Source organism: Carassius gibelio, chromosome B3, assembly GCF_023724105.1.
Source record: "Carassius gibelio isolate Cgi1373 ecotype wild population from Czech Republic chromosome B3, carGib1.2-hapl.c, whole genome shotgun sequence".
Taxonomy (NCBI): domain Eukaryota; kingdom Metazoa; phylum Chordata; class Actinopteri; order Cypriniformes; family Cyprinidae; genus Carassius; species Carassius gibelio.
Window position 1 is genome coordinate 22,665,201 of NC_068398.1, and position 12,025 is coordinate 22,677,225.

The 12,025-nt window shown below is 36.8% G+C and overlaps 1 protein-coding gene across 1 annotated transcript; it reads right to left on the minus strand.

Annotated features, from left to right (window-relative positions):
* Positions 1-3,923: 3,923 nt before the first annotated feature.
* On the minus strand, positions 3,924-11,754 carry LOC127953748 (transmembrane protein 114-like). The gene is made up of 4 exons (XM_052553033.1): positions 11,509-11,754; positions 11,335-11,412; positions 6,802-6,939; positions 3,924-4,881 (listed from the first exon to the last, which is right to left on the minus strand). Exons 1-4 carry the CDS (start codon positions 11,684-11,686, stop codon positions 4,649-4,651), a joined length of 627 nt encoding a protein of 208 aa, XP_052408993.1. The 5' UTR covers positions 11,687-11,754; the 3' UTR covers positions 3,924-4,648.
* Between the last annotated feature and the right edge of the window lie 271 nt (positions 11,755-12,025).

Below are 12,025 nucleotides of genomic sequence, written 5' to 3' on the forward strand. Positions count from 1 at the left end.
TGAGGAGAAGAATGGCTAGCTCCTCCCTCCTCCTGCTCCCCAGCCTCAATCCCTTCAGTTCCAGCCTCCTTTGCCCAAATACATCACAAGCCATATCTCCATACCGCTGACATCTAGGTCGACTGTGGTTTGACATGGCAAGCGATCTAGCCTCTTTTTTCCTCCTCTCTGTCTCATTAACTCCCTCACGCGCACTCTTTCCCTCCATCTCTCCCATCACACGCACACCCACTCTTTCCTCATTCTCCCTGTCTCAGATCCTCTCTCTCTCTCTCTCTCTCTTCTCTTCCTACCTTACTGTTGGCCTCCTCACACCCAGAACCTCCATATGCTGCTCTTTAATATTTGATCAGCTCCATCTTGTCTGCAGCACCAGTGACTTCATGGGATAAATAACGTCTGCCTGCATCTCTTCGGCTCCCCGCGTGCATCTGCAGTGCGCAATTACGCACAGAATTTATGAGAGGCAGCAGCTTTGTTTATTTGCAAACTGCTCGCAGTAATTGATGCCAGTGAGAAGTGCGGCTGCTTCTGGCCCTCGCGCGCAGACCCCGGCCCCGATCACTTTCTTTTTACGTTTTTACGACTAAACAGCTTGGTCGCTGGAGCTGGCGCGCTTGCAGCGTGGTAAATATTCGTATCTCTCAAAGCGACGGTCTTTAGGTCGGGGTTTATTGGAAGGTGAGGGGCCTGCCGCAGTGAGGGGAGACAACAGATGAAGGCTGATGTGGTGCATGCGGTGTTGGGCTGGAGCCGCCACCAGGTGCACTTCAATGCAGTGCGTGCAGAGTTTCTCAGGTGCAAAAAAATAAAAAATTAAATAAAAATAAAACATGTCAGAGTTAAAACTGTAGCCTACTTATCCTGGCTGGAATATTCCTTTAATTATACTTGCAGTATTTGGAATGAATGAATGGATCTATCCAAGCGAGAATAATTGTGACACTAATACTGTCCCAGACATGCATAAATCCATACACTGCAAAACACATTATCAATCAGTTTTGATGTTGTTCTTGTTTTTTTTGGCTCATTATGTAAAACTTTAAAAGAGAGAAAAGAAAGAAAGAAAGAATATAAAAAGAAAATTTGGTGTTTGTGTGTGTGTGTGTGGCACGTCCTGATTTTGCCAAGTTCGATGTGTTCCTAGGTCAACATATTTTGTTGACCCTGGAACAACATTTTACTCCAAAAATATATTCTTAACCATATCCCTACACCTAAACCTAACCTTAACCATGAGTAATCCCTAAAATCAGAGGAAATGATAGATGAATGACACTGATGTACAAGCACCAAACACTGATTTTAAGCGTAAACTTCACAAAATCTAAAAACTGGTTCTTCAAATCTGATTGGTTAATCACAATGTTGTTCCAGGGTCAACAACGATGTTGTCCCAGGAACATGTCTCACTTGGTAAAATCAGGTTCTGCGTGTGTGTGTGTGCGCGTGTTAAACCTAGTGGTCTGAGGGATAGTGGCAAAGCTTGGTAAAGATTTATAATTATAGTCTTCTGTTATTTTTTTCTTTCTTTTTTTTTTTGTTTTTGTTTTTTGTATACACACACACACACACATTTGTTTCTGTGAATTGTTGGGACTTTCCATAGACTTCTATTGTTTTATAATGACAAAACGATATTATCTAGCCCCTGGCCCTAAACCTACCCCTTACAGAAACCTGTTTGCATTGATGCACTTTAAGATCATTTACTGCCATTTGCTTCTCACAATGTAGCATAAACAAGTACACTCACAGACACTGTTACCAACTGTATCTGCCAGTTATTCTACAGTCAATTATTCTACAGATGTTAAAATATATTTTACTGTACAACATTACAAAAAAATAGTTGAGGCAGAGGAAGAACTGTTGATATTGGATGTGTTTCTTCAAGCATACAATAAAGGTTCACAAATTCAAAGACACTATTTCTATCCACCAGCAGAGGGAGACAAGGATTGCGTAATGTGGCAAAGTCCTCAGAAAAAAAGGATGTGGAGCTTTTCATCAGCTCTAAGAATATAATCGAAGCGTCTACAGATAACGCTGTAATCAAGGTTGAAGGAATGACTGTGATCTCATCTCCACAGGAGAGGAGTTCAAGATCAACCTCAAATAGCAAGGCCTTCAAATATTCAGAAGGAAGTGGAGCAGAAGGTCTCTGAAATAAAGCTTTACATCTCAGACTTGGCCTGACATTTCTGCATTTCTGCTCATCCTTCAAACAGCGCCTGAGATATGATTTTTGCTATTATGTGCTCATGTTAAGATGCATTTTTTTAAAATCTCATCATCTCCATGATTTCCTGATGTTCATTGAAACTCATTGTAGTATAAATAAAGAAATCCATCATTAGGGTGTTTTACCTCAAACTGTTTCTAAGATGCAAGTACTATGTTCCTAATATTGCTTTCTCCAGTGAAAAAAGTTGTCTTGTCTTATACAGGGAAGAAATGTCCAGATCAAGCAGTGTTTACATGCAAAAACAGCTCTAAACAAATATATAGGTAGATTGAGAGGACAACTGGGAATGGACGTTTTGCATTGGAAGAACCAGTATTATGGATTATTTTGGCCAGAGGCAGCATTTTAATGTTGAAACGAATCAGTGATGGATTTGATTCTACAGACATGCAGTTTTTCACTTTACAAGACATTAACTGATGGACTGGATTCTTGTGGACTGCTTTGATCTTGTTATCAGCTGTTTGGACTCTCATTCTGACAGCACCCATTCACTGCAGAACATCCATTGGTGAGCAAGTGATGTAATGCTACATTTCTCCCAAACTGTTCTGATGAAGAGAAAAAAATCTTGGTTGGCCTGAAGGTGAGTAAATGTACATGTTTGGTTTAACTGCAAACCTAATAGTTTGTCATTGTCTTATGTATGCACAGTTGCCATATCCTTCAAGTGTGATATATATATATATGTGTGTGTGTGTGTGTGTGTGTGTGTGTATAAGCTATTCTACATTCAAAATTATCTTAAGTGGTATTTTGCTAATTATGAGAAACAACATGATAATAGTAATCATATTATAAAATCCATACTCATATATTCAAGACTGCACTTAGGATTTTTTAAGTAGAATTTGCAGTTCCATTCTAATAATATCAAACCCGCTGATAATTTTTCACCCTGTCAAATCCTCAGATTACATTTCCTTTGTTTCATTGTCTTACGATTTAAACACACAACAATTCAAGGAAAGATTTACATGCTTTTTTAGATTTAGATTTTGAGATTTAAGCTCAAGCTGATTCTCTTCAAGTCATTCATCATCTCTTTGTTTACACTGTGATTTTTTGTGTTACTTCTGAGTCATCTCACACAAGCCCAAAATCAATACTTTCCACCTCTTAGATCACCGAGTTCAAAATATTTGATGAAACCTCTGTAGCAAGAAACCCCCAGCCCTGGCAGTACTTTAAAAGCACTAAACATCCTAAAGGATCTTTTCTACAAGTCTCTTAGATCAGTAATTGTAGAAATCAGCTATCTATCAGTCAGACAGATGCAGCAAGGTTGTTTGTAAAATTGCGGTGTAATTTCCGGAATAATGCAATGTCTGTCATCCATTTACAGAATGATTTTATAAGAAGCTATCTGTGAGGGACAGATCCAGCCATCTGGAGAGGGTGACGCATCTGCTCTCATCCGTGCAATAGACATAATTTCATTCAGTAAAGATGGAAAGATTTAAGATTTTAGTCTTAATAAAACTGTATAAACGTGAATATTTATTTAGCAAGATCTAGATGTAGGTAACATGGTCAAATTGGTAGAAACTGATGAGTTTTGTCTTATCTACATGTAAATAAATCAGAGGGCAAGACCTCTCTCAAAAAACAAATTCATTAAGAAAAGAAGATTCATATAGAGATACATTAAAATTCAAAATTAAGATCCATACAGAGGCAAAACTCATCTTTTATTTTGATTTGAAAAAATCCCAGAGAGACACAACGTACTAAACAGACAAAGTGAACACAATTAGCATAATTAAAAGACAATATGCAAATATACTGGGGAAAAAAAAAATCAGTTGCAATATTTGACAAAAGTTGCTTCTCTACATCATGGTTCCCAAAGCTTTTTTGTCAGCTCAACCACCTTTATTAGTTACTTGAAGATATTTTTATATTTTCACGTGTATTTATTATTCTTATTAAGTCGCGCTTTATTTTAAGGCTCAATTCAAACCATTAACTATGACTTTTGCCTCAATAAACTCCTAATTTGCTGCTTATTAACAGTTAGATAGTTGTTCAATTCAGGTTTTGAGAAGGATCTGGGATGTAGAATATAGTCATGTAGAATATGTGCTTTATAAACACTAATAAACTGCCAATATGTAATTGCTAATAAGCAACTAGTTAATAGTGAGAATTGGTCCCTATACTAAAGTGTTACCTATTATTATAAGAATGATTATTATTATTATACATTTTTATTAATTTAGTTTAGCATTGGTGTTTCTATAATACATTTCACAAACCCCTGCATTTTAAAAAGCATCCTTTTAAAATATAAATATGTAAACATTGATTTAGTTTTGAGTGTTTGTGTGTCACTTTCAGTGTGTTCATGTGGTGTAATCCTCTCCTGTCCTTACATCAGTCCTGATTCAGAGCAGGTCAGTATTCACGGTCTTCCTGATTGGTCAGCTGGCTCACTCTGGCTGAGGTGAGCAGGAACGCCACGGCGGTACAGAGTTCTCCAACGAAAGAAACAGAGGCTAGAATCAGAGACCAGCCATAGTAAATCTCGATGTCCTCCAGGGTTTTGTGGCCAGAGATGTCTACAGCCTCTTTGAAGGCGGCCGCAGAGTAAGCCATGTAGACACAAACACCAGCCACTGAGAGCACAGCTGTAAGACAGAGCCGGATGAATGTTTGGAAGACATTCTCCACTGGTACATTCTTACATTATACTGATAGTGGAAAGCAATCACATCTGAAAAGTTATGTTTTTACAATTGTTTTATGTCAAAATACATTCTCTCTACCAAGTTTATTGTTCACTGAGTTTACTGCTATAATGGGTTTATCTCCCCAAAAATGTAAACAAGTGAGCCTCCCAGACAACGTCAAAACAGTGGTCTGCTCAGATCTCTCAGTCTCTTTACAGGTGAGCCAAGGGAGTTTAGCTGGCTCACACATCACATGGGATAGTACCTTTTACTCACCCTCAGGTCATCCCAAATCTGTAAGTTTCTTTGGGTGAGCACAAAGAATATATTTTGAAGAATGTTGGTAACCAAATGGTTGACGGTAGCCACCGCCTTCAAAAGTATGGAAAAAAATACATTAGAAGTCAATGGCTACCGTTAACGTTTTTTTTTTTTTTTTGTTATGCCCATGTTCTTCTTTGGTGTTCAACAGAAGAAATTCCTACAGGATTGGAACAAAAGATGGGTGACTAAATGACAAAATTTTCAGTTTGGGGGGTGAACTATCCCTTTAAAAAAACTGAAAAAAGAAATTCAGTATTAAGCAACAGAACATTCTGATTGGTTGAGCCACATTCGTAGCTGTTAAAATATCTCTACAAACATACACCTTTGTTTACGTCTATTCCAACCACAACCGTTTCTGAGGAATTATTTTATTATTAACAATTATTATATTTTAAAGAAGAGGCTGATGAATAATCTTCAAGAAACTCACTCATTTATTGGCTGGGATCTGTAATCTGGTGACATTTAGGGCCATCACTGCTTTACAATGATGTTGTTATGTTTTCATATCGATCTGATTAAGTTCAGAGGCCATGTTGGGTTTAGTTGCGTGGTTTCTGCAAAGCAATTATATATATATATATATATATATATATATATATATATATATATATATATATATATATATATATATATATATTATAGGTACTGAGTGAATCTTGAAAGAGACAGGCTTTTATCCTGAGAGGGATTTCAAGTGAAGCTGTATTTTCTCACAAATGATGCGGGTAGGTATTTCATTGAACCAGTGTCTGTGTAAAAGAGTAGCAACAGTTAAATGGGTCTGTATAAATATCTATTCCATTGTCAATGCCCTCAAGTCCCCCTTTTTAAAGTTATATCATTAATAGAACTGTGAAGAATGCAAAGAAAAAGGCTCTTCCCAAACAGTGAATGTACAACATGTTCCTGGATCAATGTCCTTGTTGATCCTATAACAAAATCCCAATCAACCAAGCAGAATTCAGGGATACATTTACAGGAAATGTCTGTTTTAGGTTTACAACAAGGGTTAGGTGCTTCTGCACCCTTGTTATTCAGCTATCATTTCCCTCTGATTGATTTTAGGGATACATTATGGGCAGGGTTAGGTTTAGGTCTATGTTTTTCGGAAGTAATGTTGTTCCAGGATCAACATAAGATGTTGATCAATGAATGTCTTGGCAGAATCACAGCAACCAATATTGCTGTGATATTGCCAAGATGTTCATGGATCAAAGATTGTTTTAGCTGTTGCAAAAACATTTATTTCCAATGCATCTATGAATATTTTATGCTAAATAATCTAATATTAAATACAAACATAAACAACATGCTAAAGACTAAGTGAACCTTTTTAATAGTATCTCTCAAAATTCAGCACCCGAAGTCAATATGGGACTACTTTTTTTTCCATCTGTTTTTTTTTTTTGTTGTTGTTGTGAAGATTATTCATTACTATCAAAACTGTCTAGTGAGCTCCAGATGCTCTGTCAGGCGTGATGTTGGCAAAATGAATATTCATGCCTCACAAGAGGATCCATCAGAGGTGAACGTGAGAGTGACGCTCACCACCGAACAGAAGCAGCACCCCGGTCAGGAGGAGCAGGAGGTAGGCTCGTGCCAACATACTGATGAAGCCCAGCATTCCTCCGATGAACAGCACGATCACACTGAGAGGCAGCAGCACGATGAACGTTCCTTGCATGTCTGGAAAGAGAAGAGGTCTGGATGTGTCAGGGCCAGTCACAATCCATTCTTTGTCATGCAAATTGGGCTAATTTGAAAATTGTTACTTTTATGTTGGGCGCTACAAGCCAGCACAGCCTGACCATTGGGGCAATTATGAAAAATCTGTGTTTCTGGGCGTTAAGTTGGAATTGACCCAATTGATTTTGTCTGTCTACTTTTGCAAAAACTTTTATGGAATTGAAAAGGTTTTGTTTATTCACTCTGAATGTTAATCAGCAAGGCTAATCAGCATAATTTCAAAGCTTTACGCAATGATGTTTGTTCCCCATTGTGTGATGTGTGATGAGAGACATTGTGTGAAGGTGCCATTTGTGCCACAGTTTCCCCAGATGCACATAGATAGCAGCTGGCATATTTTTAACAGGTTTGATGCTTGGCTATTAAAATATGAGGTCAAATATGAATGTGTTAGTGTAGAATAAGAATATTTCATAGATGTCATAGACTTCCATACCACTCATTCACAGGCTAGCCTCTAACGGCTGGGTTCATAATGACTTAAACCTATGTTCTTTGAGCAGACCTGTAATAATAATTAGCCTATCGTTATTAAAGGAAACAGCTGGGAGCCAGCCTAAGAGACAGGTGAGTGAATGTGAAAAGCTCATTTGGGCGGTCAAAACACAGCTGTTGAGACTTTGAGTGCTGCACTATTCCCTTTGATAGTTTCCAGGAATTACCTACTTTATGTCAGACACTAGTTGAGTAGCTGGTGTTCCACATCTATAAAAATGTAAAAAAAAACTGAATATTAATTTCTGAACAGGATTTTGACAGCAAAACGTTGAAAAATTTTTGTAGATGTAGACAATCACCAGGCGTATAAATGAGACATTTTGTAAGATAAATGCATACCTTTGTTTATATATGCATGTATCTAGATATTTTGTTAAGAAATGAGTTGTTTATTTAGCAAAGATGCACAGAATTGATCAAAAATTAAAGACATTTATAATGTTACAAAACACCTCACATAAATGCTGTTCTTTTGAGTGTTCTATTTTATCTAAGAATTCTGAAATAGGAAATGTTTCCTGAGCACATTAGAATGATCACGTGACACTGAAGACTAGAATAATGATTTGATTGCATTCTAAAAAATATATATATTTTATTTTCATATATTACAGTTGTTTAAACTGTAATAATATTTTCTAATATTATTTTTTACTGTATTTTTAATTAAATAGTTGCAGACTTTGTGAGTATAAGAGACTTCTTCCAAAGATATACATTTATATTACATTTTATTAGATTTTTTATTTGCCATTAAAAAATGTTCAATAAATAAATAATAATCAGTGTATATAGGCCCTATTTATATCATTTATGTAAACATGCACATGTATTTTATATTGGCGAACAAGCTTACCGACATCATTAGAGACCAGAGTGTGTATTGATTAGAGGGTTTTAAAAGAAAGAAGGACTGTCCTTGTGCATCTATTACGCATTAAGATTAAAAATAGTACAGCATGTTCAAAGTGATGGATTTTCTTTAATGGCTTCATTATGGACCACAAAAGGCTGTTAGTTATGATAGGATGTGAAGGAGACAAGAAAGACCAAAACTTGTTTTTGTTGCCCTAATAAGAGGGGTGTCCAAATTTGGTCCTGGTTGGCCGGTGTACTGCAGATCACTCTGTGTCTGAAAATAGTCCCCAGCTAGTTTGTGTAGTTGCAGCAATAGCAGAGTTGCTGGGGACTATTTTCAAATGCTGCATAGTATTTTTTGTGTCTGCTGTACCAATGGTAAAGCAGCAAAGTTCCTTTATTATTACGCAGGAGTGAGAGCATAGCTCCTAGCCATTTCAGCCAGAAAATCACAACTTTTCATTTTCCGTCGGTCTTAGTACATGGTGTAACTACAGAAGAGTCGAGTTTTAAATAGGAAAAATATCTAAACTCTTTGGTCATTTTCGAGCGAGATGCTAACATATACATGCTAACATGTATGATGGGACCCAGTGATGTAGTGTATATGGAGAAGAGGAGGGGTCCAAGAACTGATCCCTGAGGAACCCCAGTGACCAGTTGATGTGCTTTGGATACCTCCCCTCCCCAGGCCACCCAGTAAGACCTACCAGTAAGATAGGTCAATGATTCAATGATCTATGCTAAGCTAAGCTAAAAGAGCTACCGTCAGACCCTGAGATCGGCTGAATGTATTCAAAAACAGTAAAACTCAACTGTTTAACTCTAGGGGAGTTGGAAATGAGACTATTTTCAAAACAAGTGGAGTGTTCCTTTAATGCAAAGCCCAATTCAAATTGTTGGGCTCCATTTTGACATGTTTGGACATTTTCTGCAAAGAAACACAACAGGCAGTACAGACAGTGACAGGCTGCCATTCACGATCAAGTCAAAGATCACACAGTCATATTATAATCAGGCCAGCTAATATTTTCATTCTGGAACAGTCAAAATATATCCATCCATAAGGTGATTGAATTTGGATAGACGCATTTCAATCTCCTTTCCGAAATGATTCTGCACTATTTATGTAGCAGCCATAAAAATGTCAAAAACAAGCTGTCCACGATTATGTTGAACACATACAAGGTGTTTCTTTTACTGTTTATCCAAGGATCATCCTTAGGCGAACAATCCAGCACAGATGTGGGGAAAGACATATTGAACCTCCTTCAGGGGGGAATTTAGCTGAGCTTTGTGCAGCAGCTACTATCTAATCAAAGCAGCATCCTGGCAACCCAGACTTATTGAGTCTATTGTTCAAAGCAGAACAGAAACTAAATGCAATCGAGCCAGTCTAGAGCTCGTGAATCTGAGATAATCTTGGTTTTACAACCTCATTACAGTCTCTTGTGGCAGGTGCAGACAATGTTTCAGGTGTGGACGGAGAGCATGTGAATTTTAAAATCTCATTCAGTCCTACACAAGTGCCTTGAATGACTCAGACAGGAATATTATTTGATTGTGTATGATGTAAGGGACGGATGAGAGACATTTTTCAGTTCCTTTTGCTCTTCTTAATGGCTTTTCTGCAGTTATCAATACTATAAATTATTAACACATTTTGCGGGCTGCAATTGCAATTCTACATTTATTGGCTCATTTTAAAACAAAAATAATTATCCCTGGTGATTGTTTGGCACTAAAACGATGTGAAATTTGGAGTGATGCTGTACATTAGTAAGGGTTATGGCTAACAGCCATGTTGAAATTATGAAAAAAAAAGGAAAAATCAAACCAAAGGAAATAATGTTGTGGGGTGTGCTGGCAGGTGGGCCAACTATATTAATGGAGAAATGCATGCCATGGTTCACTGTGGTGCATTTTTTGCAGCTGTGTTCCTACCGCCGCTGTTTCTGCCCTCTGATTGAAGAGTGTTTCCATGACAATGCAAAAACAATAGGGCAATTGGAAACCATTATGTTCGGTTTCTTAGCATATAAAAAATTGAAATGATATAGCACTCAGGTAAAAATGGCCGTAAAACATTGTTTTCGCATTGTTCCTTGTTCTCGCAGTCTATTAATTTAAATACCTATTTAAATTTATTTCTGTGCCTCTAACTGTAGGATGCAAATATAATGTTCCTATAGGTTTGCAGCCCAGGTTCAGATATCATAGGTGTGTTCAAAATTACTTTTTAAACTTCTGATGTTGGATTTTATTTAAAAACGTTAAATGGCAAGGGGAAAAACAAAACAAAAATACTGAAGTATCGGGGAATCCCTTTTAATATTATAATTTGTTTTATTATTGTAATTTAGCTGTTACTGTATTTGTTGTCAAATTGTCAAAATATCTTTTAAGGCTGTATGTTGTTATTTTGCGGATGTTTCTGTAGTTCAAACAGGTTATAAACGTTGTGGCTTCCTATTGAAGTGTCAAGTTTTGCTCCTCTGCTAGTCGTAAATAAAAGATTTGTATTTATTAGTAAATAAAAGATTTGCATGGTCTTGGTTGAATGACAATTCATGCAATTCATGTAAAAAAAAAAAAAGAACAAGAATCTGAAAATTAGTTAAGTGTTTAGCTATATATACACACAAACACACACATACACACACACACAGTTATAATAATTCAGTATGCTTTCTTCTAAATATATAAGTTGTTTAGGTATGTTTTATAATCATTTTAAATAAATATTAGTCTAATAAAATGCATATTTTTATTTTATATCAGATACTTTACCAAAACCTTGTAAATGAATATTAAAAAATGCAAAGAAAATAAAAAGCAGAGCATATATACTAGTATAAAGCAACATCGAGGAGTTTTAAACTAAACAGATCACATACTTCTGCAACAAGTGTTTGCTGAGTGAAGCTTATTAACAAATACGAAATCATGAGATATGAGGATGATATGACTAGATCTTACTTAGGATCTGCCTTTGCGATTCTGATAAGTTTCTTCCTGTTCCAAAAGGATTCATAAATGGCCAGCATTGGTTATGAACTGCAAAGAGAGAATAACTTCATCCATCTACATGAAACCTAATGCATTAAAAAATCACAAGCAAAATGTCAAACACAAACATGTAAATTTACTTACAGTTACAAGTCCTCCACAGTCCAGAATGTGAGCTCAGAGACACAGATGAGCTGTTTTCTCTCTTAGAAGTGTCAATGATGTACCAAAAATCGGTTCCAATTGCCAGAACGAGACCAACAAAGCTGAGGACACCAAAGGTGGCCACAAAACTGGCCAAACATGTGAAAGTGATTTTCATTTTGTCTGAATGCAGTTTGAAGAGAAACTCCTCCTTCTTTAGTGCTTTACGTGTTGTTCTTTCCCTCAGCACTGCCCTTCTGGAAGCACCTCGCTGGATGCTGTGCTATTTATCTATTAACTGCTACTGATGGACGAGTTTACCAAAAGAGGGCAGTATGGTCCACTCTCAGATAGGCTCTCTCTCTCTCTCTCTCTCTCTCTCTCTCTCTCTCTCTCTCTCTCTCTCTCTTTCTCTCTCTTAGTTGACTGTGAACTGTGGTACAGATAAATACCCTCTGGTGATTAAAAACCACAAAACATGATTAGTTATAGTCGTAATTGCTATAGATCCTATCAT

Bases quoted from the DNA above. Each gene is read 5' to 3' on its own strand.
- LOC127953748 (XM_052553033.1), bottom strand. From the start codon at position 11,686: ATGAAAATCACTTTCACATGTTTGGCCAGTTTTGTGGCCACCTTTGGT. The intron at 11,413-11,508 runs GTAAGTAAATTT...CTCTCTTTGCAG, and splicing joins ACTGTGGAGGACTTGTAACT to TTCATAACCAATGCTGGCCA. The intron at 4,882-6,801 runs GTGAGCGTCACT...TCTGTCTTACAG, and splicing joins GGTGCTGCTTCTGTTCGGTG to CTGTGCTCTCAGTGGCTGGT.